Genomic DNA, 21,881 nt, shown 5'->3' on the forward strand with positions numbered 1-21,881 from the left:
TCTGCAATCCACATGCCGGGCAGTTCCTAAACAGCTTGGATCCAGTAGGCGTTGTGTCTTTGTCCTGGGCCATGTCCACGCGGGGTAGGCCTCAAAGTTCTTCCGGAATCCTCCAAGAAGAGAAATGTGATGAAAATTTGCCCTTCAGGGGCGTAGAAAAATTCTGAAACGGGTCCCTGTTGATCGGAAAAAGAATTGGTGGAGCTTGAGGCTCGAATTGACTGAAAAATAAGAGAAAACCCTTAGAAAAAAGGCAAAACGCAGTAAAAGCTTGAGAGCTATAGCACGTGGACTCCCAACACTTGAACGTGCGGTAAAAATCTGAAGATGGCTGCCAGAGGAGGGGCTTAGGTAGAGGGCAGTCATTGGCTGGGGGCAGTATGACCCAGAGACCAGTGATTGGTTATTAGTAGAAAGACAGCTCAGAAACGAAACAAACTGATTTTCTCTTTACCGAGGATTCCCAGCCTGACGACAGCGAATATTCATGAGCATGTGAATCCATGCCAGACCCCATGCTGGAGAACTATGCCAACCCTCCTGCAGATTAGTATTTCATCCACCATCCCGTTGGGGCAATGGTGTGCTCAAACCTACGTGTGTGTTTCTCTGTAGCAGAGGCTGAAATTGAAAGGGTTACACTTAAAGGGCCATTTTGTACATAATTTAAAGGTGGGGAAAATAATATTGCGATTTGTTTCACACGAGGGTGGGTGACATGGTACTGACGGTGCAAAGTGATCCGGATTTGCCAATGCCTTATATGTACGTGCTTGCGGTTACTCCAACACCAGGTTTGGGGGTAGGGGGGTCAAGGGGGAAATACAGAAGTCACCTTAATACTGCACTCTGAATCAGATCGGTCATCGTTCTGTAGAAATGTGCATATCTGTGCAAACAAACTTTGTACTTTTGCCCTGGGCAGAACTGCAGGGGTATAACATGCCTCAACACCCAAAGTTTAGTGAATGTGGGCCATTATATATTCAGTTTTGGGGAACACTACCCCAATCTAGTATGAAACGTTTCCATAGTACTTGCATCGACACAGGTCATCAACTTTGTAACTGGAAAGGCTCAGGCAGTCCTTACCTTCTAATCTTGCTGAGAGTTAACTTGATATGAGGGAACTTCTCTTTAAATGTCTCATTCATGTTCTTTTTAAGTTCGGACGGCTTCACGTATTCAATTACCGTAGTCTAAATGTAGAGGATTAAAAAAAAAAAAACTTTGCATTACTGGAAACACAGTAGATAAGACACACATGGCTGTATCCAGTACTACTGGCCTCTGCAAGTGTTCCAAGGAAAATACAATTCATACCGTGAGTATGGACATTGAGCTATTCACTATATGTACATTTGCTCAAACATTTTGAATATTTAATCGGATGGTCCACTTGTTCACTGTTCTTTTCATGTTACACCTCACTGACTAAGCCCAGCAAAGAGAACACTTAAACGGATGTAGGTTAATTCTGCAGAGATGATGGCCCGTGGCAGCTCAGACTGAACGGTTTTAGGGCAAGCTGAGTGAACGTTACTGTGACGACACACTTTCTTATCCATTAGTCACAACTTTACTTGAGCAAACTTTTTTTTCACCATCCCTATGATGTCACCACCCTCCTACCCAAGGCAACAATTAAAAATCAAATTACCATGTACGAGGCGAAGATAAGAACACGTTTATGCTTCCCAAAGGGCCACTGGGGATCGTCTAGAAGGTTGGGATTGTACTCTGCCGCTTCTCCAACGTCGCTTCCTAAAACCAGAGAATATTAAAGTTCATAAAAATCAGCACGAACAATATAGTTACTTCAGTGGGAGCCCGTGTTCTACCTGGGCTGTTATCCACCACATTATGTGGCATCCATCTCCAGTAATAGATGTAACCAGCTGCAAAGAGCAGGCATGCCCACCGCAGCCAACTTGGCCATTTCCCTGCCACACATGTTTAGTCCTGAATAATGCACCCATTTTCCTACTGCCTCAGATACATATGCACCCAGTCAGAAGAGTTTCTATGGGTTTATTCTTAGCAAAGTGAGGCTTACAACCATCAGTAATGGTCCCAACAGAAGACCACTTCTCTCCAACAGCACCAAGTACAAACCGGTGTATAATGCATGCTTCAAATTCTCTCCTTGGCTTACTTTAAAGTCTTGTCAGCCATCAAGGCACAGAGTATCAAACACACAAAATTAACATTACTAAAGAGCTTTTAAAACCTTTGATGGAGGTGGTTGAAAATTGGACAAAGTAGACCAACAGTGCCCATCGAACCTGCTTAAAAATTAGGTTGTGTTATTAAACTTTTCGGAAGCATAGAGTACTCCATCTCCAAGGGAGGGTGCTTGGACTTCTCAATATGCCTCCATGTCTCCGTTTTCTAGACATAGGCAATACATACAGTTGCCCAACATCTGGCTCCAATATGGCAGCTTTCTGAAGGAGCTCTGAGCCCCGGGACACCCCGAATGAATCCTCCCTGACAACTATTGCTGGGGTCCACGATTGCACTGCCTGTGAACCAAAGAGCATTCTGCAGTCTCCGGTTTATCTGCCGTCCTCGCTATGGTGCATTTGCAAGGTGAGAACACTAACCAGGAGCCAGCAGATGTGGAAGCTCATCAGCAACAGGGTCTGGAAGTAAGCCTGCAAGGCACAAGTGCACTGTAGGGATGTAACGGTATTACGGTATACCGTTAAAGATACCGTGAACCACTTAATTGAACAATAATAACCGTCACATTGTTTATACCGGTATACCGTTCATACCGTTAAGTGTGCTTTTCAATCTGATTTGGAAAGGCTGCAGTAAGCAAGTGCTGCGCAGTCTTGGTAAGGCACTGTTGGATGTGCCGTCTGACAAGTAGTTTCAGTTTCAGAGGTTTTTAATGCCATTCCATAAACCACACGTGCCTGACACAAAATCAGTATGTTAGCAATAGGAAGAATAAATACAGTGCCAAGAAGGAAAAGGGTTTCCTTTTTTTTTTTTAAATTTACATTTTTCTTTTAAAGCGCTCACACAGCCTGCGGGCATCGAGGCGCTGTTAAAGAATTTGTTTTTGTCTTAGTTGCGTATTTATAACGCGCAAAACACCCAGAGGTTTCGAAGCGCGGACCCGGGGATCGAACCTGTGTTGCTTCGTGTCGTCTTGCTTCCAATGCACGCACGTTGCCGCTGAGCTATCCTCCCGGGACTTTGGGTTGGCGGCTTTGGGGTTTATATATTTATAATGGATAATGTTTTCTAAACATATGACAATAGGGGATTTCCCTGGTTCTATCATTGAATTTACATATAATAAGTCACACTACGAAATTTACTCATCTCTGTGGGTATTCCCTGCTGCCATACCAAAGGGTAACATGTCCATGATTACTGAACACCTTTTGGCCCGGAAGTAAACTAAAGGCTGCAACGTAAAGAGAGAGTGCGTGTGCATGTGTGTGTGTGTATGTGTGTGTCTATGCGCACAAGCGTATACTACCATCAGACTTCATTGATCTGTGGCATGCAGGTTATCAAGATGGCACCATGTTCATCTTCACCAGTAGCCAGTGGGGGAGCTAAAAGCCTAAAAATGATAACCTAAGAAAAGCTATTCAGTTCGCTTTGCCAGTCGCAGCAGGGCTCTGCTTCCCCCCCCCCCTCCTCTCCACACGTGTGTTTGTGTTTGGTGGAAGCAAGGGGTGGCATTTCAGTGGAAAGTATGTTGAAAAGCCCAATTCTGGCCCTGGGTGCCTGGTTTTGTTTGTGATGATAAATCTGACAATTTATGACCTTTTAGAAAATATTTGTTAAGATCAGTTAACTCCACTTGCTATACCACGATAACCATGATATACCGTCATTTGGCAAGAAGGTTATTATACCGTCATAAAACTAATACCGTGACACCCCTAGTGCACTGCTAGGTGACCTAGGCCAGAAACCTGAGCGGCTGGCACCCTGGTGGAACGGAACAGTTCTAGGACCAGCTGCAAGGAACCTCCTGTGATCCGGATCTGTAATCTTGGCAGGGGTGGTGAAATCTGTGGTGCCTGGAGGCCACCCATTCATCACCTATTCTGGACAGTACTGAATTTCTCTTTTTTTGGTCAATTGTGGCAAGACGTTCGTGCCTCACGTTCTTGGATGCGCCGAGCAGGCGGAACGTGGTGTTCATCATGGCTCCCTGGCAGAAGGATGCATGCACCAAATCTAGTTTTGCAGTTGCTTCTCTATAGTCTAGGTCAGGGGTCTACAACCTTTGGCTCGCCAGAGGTTTTGCAATACATCTCCAATGAGCCCCAAGCAGGCACAGTTAATGGTGAGTGACCAAGCCTGATTTGCAAATGTTTGCCTTCTGGAATGGCTTCGCATGCTGAAAAACGATGGTCTGTAGGAAGAGCTGTGCCTGTGGTCATGATCAATTCAAAACCTTCCAGCCATTACCTTTGTGTTTTGCTCGAGTGATATTGGGAGTCATAGTCTAAGCCATCTTGAAGGCCACTGGTTGCAGAACCCTCACATAAGTGAAGGCTTACTTTGCTGGATCCCCCACCCTGTACCCTATCCTTTTTCCATGGTACAGCGTTCATCACTGCTCAACCAGTGTCACCACTCTAAATCCCAAGATCAATCCACCACTGCATTCTTTCTAATCCCTGTGCCCCTCATCTTTGCCTATGCTAGTGTGTTGGGCTTTCCTTATATGGGCCACTCGTGCCATTGAGTGAGGCCTCTCCTTCCTGACCCCTGCCAACTTTCCTTTGGTGCCTTGTGTGGCTTTTGTCCTTTTCATCTGGGAATGGGAAACCATTACAATCACAATCTCATCTTTCTTTTGACAAAGGCACCCATGCCAAGTCTGGAGGAATTCCTGCAGCGCTCCTTTCACAGTCACTTCCCCGACCCAACCCCTCCCTACCTGGGCATGCAGCATTCTGGGGCAGTAAGATCAGTGCCAGGCATGTTAACTGATCTCAATTCTGCATTGGGGGCCTTGGTTCAAAAGTAAAACTCACAAGCAAAGTGGACTGCCTGATCTTCACTTAAAAGAAGCTGCACAAACATTCTCAAACAGAGGAGCAAATGTATTTTCTTTCGAACCAGTATTGAAAAGGCTCAAGTCCACAATTAAAACCTTCGCTGCCAAGAACAGCCTGAAGGAAGACAATATGGGCCAACATTGGTATTATAAGGGTGAAGGAGTCTGCTGGGATGAAGACTGAACTTCCTGATGAATCCATACTTCTGGTAAGCAGCACCTCTGCGTGGAATGTACCCAACAGACCATACACGCAAACAACTGCAACACACTTACACACCTTACTGGGGGTGGGTCAGTTGCATTATTGGCAGGGGTATGTGGTCACTAGGATAGTTTCCAGGGTGGGTTTGGGAGGCTGGGGTAAATATTGGTCCCTGGTTAATTGGAATACTTACCCATGTATATTTTGAATGTTCCATCAGAGTAATAGATAAACGCCTACCCCCTCGCTCTCACACACACCTTTGATTCTAGGTAGTCTAGGAAAGTTGAACCTTCAGGCTCTGCTGTGGAATGTTAGGGGCCTTAATTGCCGTATTAAGGTCCAGAAGGTCTTGCATTACCTTTCTCAAGTGACATAAATGACTGGGTTAAGCCAGGTTTGTGAGATCGTGGCCATCACCATTTCATTTTTAGTCATAAGTCACTCCTGTTGGGCTTGAGATGCTTCTAAACAATTGCATTTCAAATTATCTAACAATTCCTGATAAGGATTCATTTTCTTTTGCTGGTTGGAGGCAGTAAATGTTTAATGTCCCAACTTTGAAGTCTTGGACATATGCTTGGATTTGTAGACTCATTGTGGGGGCTGGGGTTACTTTAATTTGGCCTGCATCTCTTCCCTGGATAGATAGTTTTTTTTTTTTACTCTTTAGCATATTGGCTTCTCCCTAGTTTCAGAAAAATGACTGTGGGCCACAGTCGCTCGGAGCATTTCCTGGTCATAATTTCCACTCGTACCACAAAGTGGAAAGTAGAATAGTGTCTTGCATGTTGCTTTTTGTAATACTGGGGGGCGGCATCGGTCTCAAATAGGATTATTCGGTTTCCTCCCACAGAGTTCTGTATGACGCCCTCATGGCTTATTTGAACGGGATTTACATTGTAATGGGAGTATGGAGTTCTGCATATCCTTATATACACACGCTCAATGGCCGGCTTATAAAAGGTAAAGCAGCGGAGGAGCATATGGGGCATTGGAAGATGGTATAATTAGAGATTAGGGATTTCAGACCGATGATCGAGGGAGTGGAGGTTTCTGGATAGGAAAAGGGATAGGTTTGTCATTGTGCCCTCACGGATTCTCAGACGGGAGATGGGACTGCCAAGCATTCAGGTGATCAGATAAAATGTAAGATTATGGAGTGTGAATTGTATGAAAGAGTATATTGATTTTTGAAAGAATGTACAGTGATATTTAGCAGATCAGAGTGTACTGTAAAGCATTTGCACTTTTTTAGTCCCACTATGATGCATTGCCATAGATCTTTGTGGGTCATCTTTTAATAGGTTAAAAGAAATTTGATATTACATATACTATTAAATTGCAAATCTTATAGACTGTCAGAGTGAAATGAAAAATGTGTTTTTCATGTAAGGTGTGACTGACTTCTGAAACCACTGGACTCACTAGCATTGTTTCTGCAAGGAAAGTATCCTGTAGAGAGGTTGCTAAACTGGGTTTCTAAACTACCCTCTAGTTTCATCTTATTGTTGAATAAAATAAGAGTATAAAAGGACACTGAGAAAACATTTTTCCTACCCGTTATCGTCACCTACACACCACCAGGCTTAGTGGGTCAGAGGCCCAGATAAATACTTATTTAGATAGAGCATGGCATTTGTGGCAAGAAGCACAAGAAAGGGAAGCTTTAAATTGCTCCATCACGGAAGCTAAAGCCCATCCTGCCACACATGGATTTGTGGGATGTAAGTTTACAGGCCCAGATAGCGAGTAAAGCCTTTCCAGAGTTGCCAATTCCCACCTTGCAAGGTTAACCCAATGTCTTAAAGACTAACAAATCATGAAGTACTGATGGATATCTGCAGTTTGCATTTTTCAATTCCCTTAAACATGGACTATATTTTTTGCACAGATGCAGTTAAGAAACTTTGGCAAATGTCTAAAAATGCTGGCAAGGCGGGAGAGGGGGGGCAAAACAGGGTGGGGGGATGGGGCCACATAGGAATGGAGGCACCAGTGGGGGCTAGTTTCAGATGGAGGGGATTGTGGTAAAGTCCTTGAAAAAATGAGGAAACTAAAAAGAACTGAGATTGTTACTCATCCCCCTCCGACAAGGAAGGACGAAATTGGAAGAGATGAACATTACAAGGGCAATGTAACTTATCCTGATGGTTACGAGAAAATGAGTGGGTGGCCAGAAAGAGGGGGGGGGCAAGATTGGCAGATTACTGAGCAAGGGTGAGAATACGGACTTGGGTACACATGGGGAGTTTGGGATATCAAGTACGTGTTGGTGCTGAACATTTCCTCCATTCCTGTGTTTCATTGTTTGTTCAATGTGGTCTAAGGGTTGTTCACTTATACCATTTGTCGGAGAAGGTGCAGGTCCAGCAACAGAGGTTTCTCATGTTTTGGTGGCAAAGGGACGAGAGGATAGGAGAAGTCCAAGCCCATCAGGACCTTGGATAATGTTAAATTTGGAGCCACAGGCGGAGGACAATTACTAGATGTGTGGGTGAGTAAGCACAAACTGGTATCTAGTAAGTGCGAAACAAATACTATGACCAGAGACTGAAGCTAAGATCAGAATCAGTCATACATATAAAGGATAAGAAAATGTTAACTGTTCGAGGCCTGCTTATTGTTCCATGTATGTGCACCATGAGCACAGGCCAAACCCAAACGTATGAATATTCTGCAAGGTGAAGCCTACATATATAGCACCTTCAAAGTAGGATTGTCATGGTTTCAATGCAATATCTCCAGGTAGTGGTTGAACTGCTTACTGTCACCAAACAAAAAACTTCCCAGGATATGCAAGGTCATCGATGATGCAATTTGTGAAGTCATTTTTGATGTCCTGTGTGGTTTGAGGAGGTCCAACAAGGCCAAAACATGTCTGGGGTTGCTTGGTTTTCTGTGCAGAGGGGACCTGGCCTAGCAGTTCGGGCTGGGCTGCTACCATTGGGGGCGGCAGCTGACTGATTTGCACATGGCTGGACACCTTTTGCAATGGCGCAGACGGGCTAAAAAACGGTGGTGTGGAAGGTTGCCCAGAGCAATTGCCAGTAGTTCAGATTCATTCGAAACCTTCCACCCATCACTTTTGTGGTCACTGTGTGGTTTGAAAGCTTATAACTGGCGAATCCTTGGTTTTTATAATTTGTACTGCACCCATAACATCTTTGAATTTCTTTATATCTAAAAATGTTATGATGTTCCAGCACTGTATGCAAATGATAAATAATTCCACTTTAAACATGAAAGAATCGACTTCTTTAAAAATTTTATTTTGCAAAGCATACAGATTTATCACTTTGAGCAGCACATGCTGGGGGATGTTGCACCAGGATATGAGGCTCACCAAGCCACGCGCAATAGCCACTGGACCTAGCCTTGTATGGTTCCCACCCCCATACCATAATGGGATTGTGTGCCGCTGTTCGATGGCTGGTGAGGATAGAGGGAGAAACCAGGTCAGTGCGTGCTTACCGGTTGTCTGAGCAGGGGTTCAGGCCCTGGGTTCTCCCAGTCTGAACAGGTCGAAACAGGAATTGCCCTTTTCTTCATCTGTCCTTCACTTGGGATGCTCTGCCGAGAGACATCTTTGATCTAAGAGCAGAAAGGAAGAGGCAGGGCTAAGGTGGGTGGGGCTTAGGCCAGGTGGCCTAGATCCACTTATGGCTGCTATACACTGATTAGGAATAAGGACATCCTGGGAGATATTTGTTTTAATAAAACCCAACAGCATTTTTGGAGCCATGAGTAAAGATGCCAAAAGTATTCTTCTCGCTGAAAATTGAGGTCATCACCTGAAGGGCTTTCTGACCCGAAGCATGCATATGTTATACTGGGACCTCAAATTGGTACTCATAAAATGTAATGGGCATTTGCATAACACCTTTCAGCATTGGTATGGTCTCAAAGCGTTGTATGTGGGACGCCCTTGCGGACCCAAGCTCAGGTGTGGGAAACGTTTGAGTTATAGAATGTGTGTGCATTTGAGCCAATACAGAGGTAGGTAGGGGTGGCCAAGTCCTTGCAAGCCTCCCATGTTGAGCTGGCAAGTGGGTGGGTACAGAGGGGTGGCCTGGAGAGTGTGATGTTAAGTGTGCAGCTAGGCAGGATTCTATTGTGGGTGATTGCACAACACCTCTGCCATTAGAATGTAGCGTAGTGTCTGAGTAATGCATGTAGTGGAGGGTACCGATAGGTAGTCTCAGATAGGCTAAATTGTCATCCAAATGCAATGCATTGGGTACCCTAAAAATTAATCTGAGTATTACAATGGCTTCCATCTGACTTCTTCTAAATTCAACACATTGGCTACCCTAAAATTCATCTAAACGTAAGTGTCTTAGTGCCATTCATGTGCTCCCCTCATATTTATGAAAGTGCGATACATTGGCCGCCCAGGAAATTCTTCTAAATGCAATACATTGTAAATTCTCCAATTTATCAGAATGTAATTAAATGCAATACATTAGCTACCTTCACAATCTGTAAATGGTGCATGTCCCCAAAAGCACAATTCATATCTAATTAAATGCTGTCACCCAAGCCAGACACTGAAACATATTTGCCATTTACGGCAAACAAGAAGTTTGCCATAAATGGCAAATACAAGTTTCAAACATCCCCATACTTGCCAGCAAAGGCGTGCACCATGCAAATGGTCCTCGCCCTTCATACAATCTCACTGCAAATGCGAGTGGGGTAGGAGATATTGCGAGTGCCGAGAGGGGATAACTAGTACCAGAGCCATGCTTAAAGACAAATAGGCAGCTGGCAACATAGGATAGACTTGTTAAAACCAAGGATAACTGTACAAAGTTAAAAATAATTAGCGCACCAATACAGCCATCGTGACATGTTTAGCCCACAGAACTAGGCTGGTAGAATCAGTCCGGTGGACCTTACCTGGTCTCAGATTCTTAAAATCGTTTACTGGATGGGCTTGTGATGACTGAATGAGATCCACCTTCAGGCATAGGAAAATGGCGAGGGAATGACCGAGGGGGTCTGCAACCTTTGCCTCAAGTTATTTCAGACAGCAGCTTCCATCAACAATTGGTAAAGATCAGAGGTCTTCGTCTAGAACATCTGGAGATCTACAGCTAGCGTACTACTGACGTAGAGGATTAGGACAGCATGTCCACTACACATGCTTTGTTTGAGAGCCAGCTAGTAGTTCGGTGTGAACTGGACAGTCATGATCAATGCTTGAGCAGATCAGAAAAATTATATAGCGCCTATACACAAGGTGTTTCAGAGCGCTTCACAGCAAGGGAGGGGGCAAGGGAAGGAACAAGGGAAAATAAAATGACATTCTTACAGACCATGAACAACAAGAATGTGAAATTAACTATCTTACTCGGCCTTATGACATGTTAGATAGTGCTGTGGGGTGGTAGGAGGAGGGGACAAGTAAAGGGAAGGGGGAGGAGACATTTGTTGCCATCATACTAGGTCCAGGGACAATTCTGATGGAGTAAGTGCATAGAGAAAAATAAGGGATGGCAGGAAGAGTGGGCGAGGAGGAGTAAACGGAATAAAAGTGATTGAATATATATGGGATACATTACTCACCGTAATCATATTTCTGATGCTTGTATCTGCTTAGATTCACATGCTGTGCATAGGCCGACATCTAGTGGAAGCTGCAGAGTATTACAGTTTGTTTTTCAAAACTCGAAAATGGGTGTTGTCACAGGGCGTGCCAGTAATACTATCCCTAGTGTGACGTCCACTGTACACATGATCCCTCATGCGTGTAGGACCCTCAGATTGTATTTTTTCTGACATGAGGTAGTATGAGGAGTAGCGCAAGTACAGATTATCCAAGCAGATAGGCAGCAAGATATGACTACAAGCATCCATGCGCCTTCTCTTAGAGGGGAGGAAGGGTGGGTCGCATGTGAATCTAAGCAGATACAAGCATCAGAAATACGATTACGGTGAGTAATGTATCCCTTCTGAGGCTCGTGGAATCTGCTTAGATCACATTCTGTGCATAGATTAGCGAGCAGTGTTAGGAGGTGGGATGTGAGAAGGGTCATGAGCAAAGGTCTTAGAACCACTTGTCCCACTCGAGTATCTGTCTTGGAATGGGTGTCAATGAGTAAAAGTGAATAGAGCTCCATGTAGCTGCTTTGCAAATGGTGTCAAGGGGTACATTTGCAATGAAAGCCAGAGTGGCCCCAATGCCTCTTGTAGAGTGGGCTCTTGGCGTGAAAGGCGGAGTTTTTTCAGAAAGGGAGTAACACAGCTGGATACAGTTCATAATCCACTTAGAGAGGGCACCTTTAGAGACACGATCTCCTGCTTTGCCTGCAGCTACGGAGACAAACAGTTGGTCTGTTTTCCTTAGCGGTCTGGTTTTGTTTACATAGTATAGGACCGCCCTACGCACATCCAGGGTGTGTAGTCACCTCAGCCAAGCTTTGTGGGTCTTGAAAGAAAGCCAGAAGCTCGATGGACTGGTCCACGTGGAATTTAGAAATAAACTTAGGTGAGAAGCTAGGGTGTGTTCGTAAAACCAGTTTATCTTTATGGACAGTAAAGAAAGGATCCTGCACTGACAGAGCCTGAATTTTACTGACCCTTCTTATAGACATAATGGCTAGAAAGAAGGCAGTTTAATATGTCAGGTGTTTGAGACTGCTCTTATGCATGGGCTCGAAGGGAGGGCCCATGAGTTTAGCAAGCACCACATTAAGGTCCCATCCTGGTGGTGGGTTAGAAATTGGAGGGTGAAGTCTATTTACTCCTTCTATGAAGGCTTTAACCACTGGTACTTTCCACCACAATACCTTGTTATGCAAGGTGGTGTATGCTGCCAGAGCTGCCAGGTGTGTGAATTAAATACCATCCCTGCGTCCATCAGGTGGAGCATATAGGCGACTATAGTGGAAGGAGTGCAATCAACTGGATTGACTTGCTTATTCTGGCACCAGACAACTAATCTTTTCCATCTGTCAAAGTAGCAGTGCCTCGTGTTTGGCTTCCTAGATTCTTTTAGGATGTCCATACATCTTTGAGGTAAATTGAGATGTCCAAAGCCTATGACCTCAGGAGCCATGCTGCCAGGTTCATTGACTTAGGCTGAGGATGCACTGTTTGACCTTGGTGCTGGGACAGTAGGTTGTACCAGCACAGGAGTCTGATGGGTTCGCACACCGCTAGTCTCGGTTGCCTCACCCACATGGGAGCAACCAGGACGAGCGTCATCGATTCCCTGTGCATCTTGTTGACCACCTTCCTGATGAGGGGTTGTTGGAAAAGCGTACGCAAACATCCCTGACCAGTTCATCCACAGGACGTTCCCCTGGGAGTCTGGTTGGGGAACCTGGATGCGAAACCTGGGCACTGTGTTTGCTTGTGGCGAATAGGTCTATAGTGGGGAAACCCCACTGAGAGAAGAGTTCTTCTACGATTTCTGTGTAGACACCATTCGTGTTCTTCCGGGAGGGGATTTCTGCTCAAAGCGTTCGCTAGAGAATTGAGATCCCCTGGAACATGTTGCGATGACAGGTAGATGTTCCGTCTGAGTGCCCATATCCAAATTTTCAGGGCAAGCTTGGACAGATTTGGCGAACGAGTCCCTCCCTGCTTGTTCAGGTAAAACATAGCTGTTGTGCCGTCTGTCAGGATCTGCACTGACAGGTTCAACAGGTAGGGCTCGAACGCTTGAAGCGATCTGAATATTGCCAGAAGCTCTAGCAGATAGATATGATTCTTGGCCACTGAGTGAGACCAGAGACCCTGAGCTGTGTGGTGGAGATGGTGTGCTCCCCACCTTGACGGGGATGCGTCTGTTGTGACTACAGCCTGTACCTTGGGATCGTAAAAGGGTTTCCACTTTGACAGGTTTTCTCTTGTCCATCAGTGAAGACTTTGTACAAGTGTTGGCGAAATAACCACTAGATCGTCCCACTGACCACTTGCCTGAGACCACTGTTTCGCCAACCATTCTTGCATGGGACGCATGCGCAGGCACGCGTGGGGGACCAGGTAAATACATGACGCCATCATGCCCAGCAAACGCATCACTTTGCGCACCGTTACCTGGCAACCGGCTTGATATAGCAGAATTTGCAGCAGTATATTCAGAATTCTTTCCTCTGATGGAAAGGCCAACCCCTAGTGTGTCTAGGACAGCTCGTAGGAACTGTTTGGAGGTGCTCGCCACCAAACTTGACTTTTTCTCGTTTATGGAGAAACCCAATTCGAAGAGGTCGTCTATAGTTCTTTGAATGTTTGTTCTGCAAATTACTGGGGTCTCCCCCATGATGAGCCAGTCGTCCAGGTAAGGGTACACTGGGATTGCCTCCCTGCGTAGGTGTGCCGCCGCCACTGCCAGTACCTTGGTGAATACCCTTGGAGCCGAGGCTATACCGAAGGGCAGTACCTTAAACTGGTAGTGCTGACAGTCCACCTTTAAGCGCAAGAATCTTCTGTGCGCTGGGAACATGGAAATATGAAAATAGGCATCTTGCATGTCCAATGTTGCCATGTAATCCCCTTTTTCGGAGGGGGATTACCTCTTGGAGAGAAGTCATGCGAAATTTTTGGGGCCTGACATACTTGTTTGCAGGCCGTAAGTCCAATACTGGGCGCATTGTCAAATCTTTTTTTGGCACAAGGAAGTAAGTTGAATAAATACCCTTGTTTACCTGGTGTCCCAGGATGAGTTCTATCGCGTCCTTTGCTAGAAGATTGGCGATCTCTTCGAGGAGGATCTTCTGGTGGTCTAATGAATGTACTTTGACGTGGAGGGTGGTTTCGGGGACGCTCTAACAGTTCTATGCAGTATCCTGCGGACACTGCACAGCACCCATCTGTCTGGTGTGATCCCTTCCCAAGCTTGGGTGAAGTTGGAAATGTGTCCCCCTACTGGGGATGCGTGATAAGGGACCCTGAACGGAATGTCACTCTTCTGCGGGAGGCGTGCCGCCGCCTCTATTGGGGCTGCTTCTACCCTTACCACGTCCCCTTTTGTTACCCCTGCCATAACCATGGGTAGACTGCTGGTTGTTATTCCATGGTGTACCCTGCCCCTGGGAATAGTTGGAGCCTCTGAATTTTGGCCGCATGGGCGACGAAAATTGCATTCCCTCTTTGATTAGGGGGTTTGTTGGTTAACTGGCCCAGGGATTTGAGTCTCATTCATCTTTGGCATTTTTTTTAATGCGTCCTCTACTGCCTTGCCAAACAGTAGATCAGGTTCCACCGGTTTGTCTATTAAGGATGCTTGTGTCTCGGGTTTAAACCCAGATTGTCTTAACCAAGCATGTCTTTTGATAACAGTGCTCTCTGCTATCAGTCTGCCGGCGTTATCCACGGCATCAAAGGTTGCCTTAAGGATGCAACCGGACACGGCTCTTCCCTCCGATGCAACCTGTGCCAACTGGCCTTTTAAAGGTTCCGGGGCAGAGTCAATGAGTGCCGCAACTTCTTCCCACTGATGGCAGTTGTAACTCGCCAGCAGGGTGGTGGAGTTGGCAATCCTTGCCTGGTAGGCGGAAGTGGAGGCTTCCTTCCCAAACCATAGATCTTCTTGCTCTCCTTGTCGGGGGAGCTTCAGACGATGATAGGGGTGTTCCTGCCCTCTTTCGGGTATTAGTCACTACCAGGGAGTCCGGTGTCAGTTGCCCCCTTATGTACAGCGGGTCTGATTGGGCTGCCCTAGACAGTTTTTCGATCCTGGGTTTTACTGCCCTGGTGAGGTTGGGATTGAGAAGGGAAGAGTATTCTCCTTTGTATAGACTTGAGAATAGGGATGGCCTGGGCAACAGGTCTCTTTTCTCCCACTAGTTCCTCGGCAAAGTCCCTCTCCTCCTGTGCCCCGAGTATCTTTGCGGAAGTGTTCAGCCACTCTAGATAAAACCTCATTTAGGAGAGGTTGGTTGTCGACAGGAGAGTCGGTAACCAGAGGTTCTTTGGCTACTGGGGAGTCTACTCTGTAGACTTCTGGGTCATCTTCGTCTTAGTCATCCCCATAGTAATCTATTCCAGTTTGATCGTCCAACGTGGCCAATTCTGGATCCTCATTTAGTGATGGATTCCCCCATCATACTGAGAGTATGGCTGTACGTAGAAAGGGTCAGAAGACCGACTTTGCGTTGGCGCCTCAACTTGAGGTTTCTTACCAGGGGGTTGCGGGTCCCTAGACCCTGAGGGAGTAGCCCCGTCAGGGGTATAGGCGAGGAAATGCTGTGGATTCTTGGCATAAAAGTCTGCTAAGGATGACATTCTAGACATAACGCTGTCTATATCCTCACTTGGCCATTCTTTAGAGCTGGGGATTACCCTTTCCTGGGAGGTTTCCCTGCTATATCCTGACTGGACCTATGGCCTTGTGCAGGAGTCTTGGACAATTTTACAGAAGACTGACCTGTCTTTATGTGTGTGTGGTGCAGATGAAGGCTGAGAATGTTTCTTCTGATGTTTTCCCCCCTCCCCGTGAGTGGAAGAGTGCTTCCCTGGTGTTTTCAACTTTTCTGAGCTTTTCGACGTCTGGCGTCGAGATTCGGGGGTAGTGTCCCTTTCCTTAGAGTGTGGAGGTCGTGACACAGGAGCAGCCGTCTCACGGTCTGCTGACGCCGACTCCTGGAGTGCGGCCTGGGGATGGTGGTCGTCTTCATCTCCAGACGATCGAACCTCTGTTACTTTGGTGAGCGAGGCACTCTTGGCAACAGTGGATGGTTGCCTGGTGTCATGCGGCGATCTTGACCGAGAACGCCCAGAGGACACCGATTCGGTGGACCGTTCTCTGTGTGCCTCTTTCCGAGAACTCGATGCGCGCGTCGAGTCTCCATTGGACTGAGTGTTTAGTGGAAGTGTTGTGGGTAGCGCTTGTGTCGCCGTGGGTGTTCCCCATAGCTGCCCTGCCGGACAACCTTCTGAGGTCAGGGCCTTGCGCTTGGCTGTCTCTCGACGCCACGTTGCCCTCGCCATCAGATAGGACGGTGTCGTTGCCATCACTGAAGGTGCCCTCCGCTTCCATGGCATCTCGTTGCCTGGCGTGGTGGACCCAACGTTTGATCGAACGGTCCTTTAGAGTCTTTGGTTTAAATCGACTACACACTCTGCAGTTCGCTTCGGGGTGGTCCCTCGGCAAGCAGAGGTTACAGGTGGCGTGTCTGTCAACCCAAGCATACTTGGGGCAAAATTGGAAAGGGGTACCCTCCATACGCACCCTGTGGCAGAGGGCTAAGGTATATATATATATATATATATATATATATATATATATATATATATATATATATATATAGTGTTGAGTATGTACCACCCTCCCCCCACTCTCCCTACTTCAGTGGTCTTCAAACTTTTTTGGCCTGGGCCCCCCCGAGCAATGTTTGGGCAGGCCGCCCCCCCCCAAAAGTGTCAGATGGGCAGTATGTAGAAATCGCTATGAACTTTTGCATGCCGTCACCGCACCCTACTCCCAGTACAGACCCTAGGCTCTCCCCACCCTACTCCCACCACTATCCCAGTGCTGCCGCCCATCCTGCTCCCACCACAAACCCATAACACAAGCACATACACATCCATACACAATTAAATAAAAAATAAATCGCCATAAACGTACCTTCTGAAGGGGCCTGCGCGTGGTTGCTAAAATGCCCCGCTCCAGGTTGCTCTGCCTGTATGTGCGAGGAGGCGCAGGAGAACCCCCTCGCACATACATACATACATGCAGTGCCCCAGCCAGCATTTCCAATGAGCTATGCAAGGCTGGCGAAGCAAAACACCCCCAGCGTTGCATGGCTCAGTGATCATGTGCGGCTGGGGAGTGTTTCCCTTTGACAGTTCAGCCAGCCCAGGAACACTCCCTCGGCTAGAAAAAGCAGCTGAGGGAGTGCTCAGTGTTTCACTGGGCTGGCTCCTCGGCTCCTCCATAATGGGTGAGGTGGCCAGTGGGTGGACGCCCCCTCACCCATTATGGATGAGCCGGCAGGCTTGGACTGGCCTATAGGGCAATAGGGCGATGACCGTACCAAAAATGCAAAATGCTAGTGTAGGCCAGTCAAAATGTGCCACTTTTTGGCCAATGTGGGCCAGTTTGAGGAGTTACTTCACTATGCAGCTAGTAGTTTTGACCATTGTTGCTGAATAAATATTCTTTAAAGATCACAATTGGTTTACATTTGAACAAAAAACCCCTTGGGTACTATTCAAACAGTCTGTGACTAAAGGACTGAATATCCATTTGCAACTGCTGGCCATTTTTCATTGGTGCCTAAGACCGTTTTATGGTCCAGTGTGACCATGTGAGCTGCCCCTTCCCATTTCCTCCCCCAATAAAAATATTTTTTTTTTGGGTTTTTTTACACATTTCATGCTGGGCTCTGGCGCCCCCCCTGGGATGCGGCCGCGCCCCCCTGGGGGGGCACGCCCCCACAGTTTGAAGACCTCTGCCCTACTTGTAGGGCCAGAGGCCTTCCGAGGCCCAAAGTCCGTTGTGCAGCTCTCGACGGTCGTTTTCTTCTCCGGCCGGCGTCGAGTGTCGAACTTCAGTGACTCGACATTGGGATGGAGAAAATGGGGAAATGTGATATTTTGCAAAATTATGGCTAAGGCCAGGGAACTCGGGATGCTTCCGACCAGTATGGCGGAAAAAAAAAACCAATCAGGGTCCTAGACGCGCGAGGGATCATCGGTACAGTGGACGTCACACTAGGGATAGTATTACTGGCACGCCCCGAGTCGACGCCCATTTTCGAGTTTTGAAAAAACAAACTTATACTCCGCAGCTTCCACTAGATGTCGGCCTATGCACAGCATGTGATCTAAGCAGATTCCACAAGCCTCAGAAATATATATATTCAATGAAAAAACTTTGTTAAACAGGGACGTTATGGTTACAAGTAAAAACGAAAACCCCCAGAAATTCGCCAGTTATGGTAAGCTAGGCAACCATAACTCACGCCACCACTGTGCACTGCTAAGACTAACACCCAGGACAAAGATGACATCACAAATGTCGATGACACTGATATCACATATCTGGGCCACTTGATTTTGTTCAATGACACATAGACCCAGGTAGTTTTGTTCACTGCCAGTCAGAATATTAAAATTGAAAAGGTGCTATATATCTAGACGTTCACCTTGTCATATGTTCTTAAAGAACTTCCCTTAGGGTCTGGTCTCAGCTCATGGTGCACATACATGGGGAAATTAGCAGGCCTCAAACACGCGATTCATTTGTATACATGAAGATAAACTTTAATGTTAACATTTTCTGATGATGCCGTTTCTTTCTTACTTTAGTTTCCCTGTATGTGCCTCTGATTTGTATGCATTTTGGTTCTTCATATGTATTGTTTGTTCTCGCACAAGTGTTGCAAGACTTGAATTGGTACGTAGTTCTTACATGTTTAACATTACTCAAAACTCTGATAAGGTAGAATTATTGTACTATCCAAAATTACAAGATTGTAAATACTGTACTTCTATGGTGCATGCTGCAGTCATTGCCTAGGTTTAGATATGATTATGTTTCTGTATTAACACTCCAATACAATGATTTTAGAGGAGTACATTCTTTAATAGATTTAGTAGTTCATGATAGGTCTCCCGATCACCCCTGACATCTTGTTACCAACAAACACAACCCCTTGTGGGGACTTTTCATCAAAATGAATTTCACATGTGATGTCAATGACATTTGTGATGTCAACTTTGATGTCCTGGGTGTTAGTCTTAGCAGTGCACAGATTGGTGCGAGTTATGGTTGCCTAGCTTACCATAAGTGGCCAATTTCTGGTGTATTTTGGTTTTACTTTTAACCATAACGTCCCTTTAACAAAGTATTTTCAGTGAAATTCATAGGTTTTTACCAGTGCATGCTATTTTCCTACAACATATGCATCCTACTTATCCAATATTGCAATATATGTGTCCAATTTATAAAGTGTCACCTTAAAACTGCCATTTCCCACCTTCTAGAATCATCGTTAATACTTCTATACACTTTTTGCAACTATTTCAACTGGTTTTGGATCCATAGACATCTACGAACGTCTGACTTCATTGTGGACCTTCCGGACAGTGCCACATGACCATACACTGCAGCACGGCATGACGACATGTCCGAGAACCCGTCCGCACTTTGCGATAAGAACCGTGCTTCGCAGACAACTTCAAAATGTCCCTTGCACAGCTCCTATACCTATTCCTACTCATTATCCATTAACAATCTAGTACACACTTGGAAGAATTTTAGCAAAACTGCCATTTATCTTAAAAATGGCATCAGCTAATGCCATCTCCACCGCTGTAACCAAGCAGCATGAGAAACTCTGCCCCCTACCTTAGAAATAACATGCAACATTTTCACCTGTCCACCTGCCCCTCCATACCAGTGGTGCCTCTTCCCTCATTTTCCTCCCCACCTTTCATTCCAAGCTCTCCTGCCAAAAAAATGCATCCGAAAACAAAAGAAATGTTCCTTTAGGAACCACCTTTCACAGTTAAGAAAATAGAACAAAAAAATATAAAACTCCATCTACTTTACATTTCTCAATAAAGAACAGACTCAATAAGTTTTTCCAACATTTCCATTTGCATTGCGTTTTATTTTAAAATTTGTTTATTGGCATTTAGTATAGAATTACAAAAACAACAACATTGGTGGAAATTTCGCCAGTGTCAAAGTAACAGATCTTTTCGCTAATATACTGCTGCGCTTAAACAACAACTGATAAATTAACATTAACTGTCTCCTGGATTATCATACACAATGTCCTGTAGGTTCATCAACAAGGTGGGTGTCTGGGTAGTGCAAAGGGGGGGGGGGGGGAAGGGGGGGAAAAGGCACAGCCAATTCAGAAGCCATAAGAGTTTGTGATGGCCCCATTCCAAATGCCCTAGTACGCTTCCTGGAGTTGAGGTTCTCTCCGGGTGGCATGTTCAAGGGGGTTTATCGTCCGAAGAATGGAACCATTTTGCCATGGTGTCTTTCCATGCAGTTCGTGCCATGCTAGAGTCCTCAGTGGATCTGGTTACACTGTCCTCCCAGGTGATCGTTTCTGCGCTCGCCCATTTCTCAAATTCTCTTCGCCAGATCATGAAGATTGGGCCTGTGGGTTTCTTCCATGACATTGCCATAGTTCTTTTAGCTATAATCCACATTAAGTCCATCAGTTTAACCGGGTGCTTGAATTTAGCTAGTCTGGGGTAGATCCCCAAAAGGCACTCAGATGGAGTCCAATCATACCTAGTTACCCCTGCCTCTTCACATGTTTGCCTTATTTTAGACCAAAGGGTTTGAGACTTGTTGCAGTTCCATAACATGTGGATCAGGTCCGCGTTATCTGCCCCGTACCAGGTGCAGTTCGGTTGTATGGAGGTGTTGAATGTAGCCAGTCTGCACAGGGTTAGATACGTGCGGTATAGCACATTTATCTATATCAACCAGAATCTATGGTTTCTAGAGACCTCTCTGGGGAACGCTCGTGCTCTGTCCCATTCCTTACCCGTCATCTCACATCCCATGTCTGTCTCCCATTTGGACCTTAGTTCTGAGCTTCAAGGGTTGGGAGTGTCACTTAGGTGATATATATATCACCACCCTCCCGCTTTCTCCCAAATTATAAAGAAGTGTTATAAAGGGATCGGTGTCCAGTTCCTCGGGCCATGTATCCCATTTTGTACGTGCTATTTAACAAATCTTCTGGTACCAGAGGTATTGACCCGAAGGAATATCGTCAACCGCCCGTAACACTGAAAACTCACAAAAGGTACGCTCGGCATACAGATCACCCCAAGTGTACACTCCTTTTCTCTCCCAGAGCCGGACATTATCTAGACCAGTATCAGCCTTATGGAGCCCTGAGATTAATGGCATTTCTGGGGAGTACGGTTGCTTCAGTTGCATGACCTTATTGGTTCTATGCCATATTTTCCTGCCCAGGGTCGCCAGAAAGGGCGCATTGCTCAATAGTCTTGGGGGGGGGGGGGCCCCAAACCAACTCCTTCAATCGTACCGGAAGGATCATGGACTGTAACAAAGGGGTCTCAGAAGTAGCCTCATCTGCTAACCATCGGGCCACGAACCCCAGCTGGGCAGCAAGGTAATATTTCTCAAAATTTGGTAGTTAGATACCAGCTAGTCTATACGGTAGCACCAATGTGGACAGGGCCACCCGATGTCTGCCACTCCCCCATAGGAAGTCCCGGATTATCGTATCGATTAGTTGAAAGGAAGGTTTAGCAATAAAGAAGTGCACATTTTGGAACCCATATAAAAATCTAGGAAGAACAATAATTTTGACTATAGATGCCCTGCCCATCATGGATAGAGGCAACCTAGTCCCGAATCCTATAGATTTACGCAGCGCCGCCCTTGTGTTATGCTCGTGCATCTGCTCTGGGGTATGCCTTATCTGAATCCCGAGGTATCGGAATGATTTGCCATTTTATGCCCACTGAAGGGAGTTCCTCAGCAGTCTTACCTTTCAGTCCCGCCAGGGGAAACAGGCAGGATTTGGTTCTAATGAATTGTATGCCTGAAACCTTGGCATAATTTTTGAAGCACTCCAGCATCGTTGACACATTAAGCAGAGGGTTATTGACGTATATCAGTACATCATCAGCGTACAAAGAGGATATGATCTACCCCACCCACACTTATGCCCGCAT

General features: G+C 46.0%; 1 protein-coding gene across 2 annotated transcripts in view; it reads right to left on the reverse strand.

Moving 5' to 3' along the window:
* CABLES2 (Cdk5 and Abl enzyme substrate 2) overlaps positions 1-21,881 on the reverse strand; it is a 419,982-nt gene that overhangs the window by 26,280 nt on the left and 371,821 nt on the right. For both annotated transcript variants that reach the window (XM_069650746.1, XM_069650745.1), the window contains 2 exons: positions 1,661-1,764; positions 1,093-1,199 (listed from right to left, as the gene is read on the reverse strand). In XM_069650746.1, the coding sequence (XP_069506847.1) occupies positions 1,093-1,199; positions 1,661-1,764 (211 nt within the window). The remainder of the gene's footprint in view (positions 1-1,092; positions 1,200-1,660; positions 1,765-21,881) is intronic.

This window comes from Ambystoma mexicanum, chromosome 3p, assembly GCF_040938575.1.
Source record: "Ambystoma mexicanum isolate Mex_15411 chromosome 3p, UKY_AmexF1_1, whole genome shotgun sequence".
Classification (NCBI taxonomy): domain Eukaryota; kingdom Metazoa; phylum Chordata; class Amphibia; order Caudata; family Ambystomatidae; genus Ambystoma; species Ambystoma mexicanum.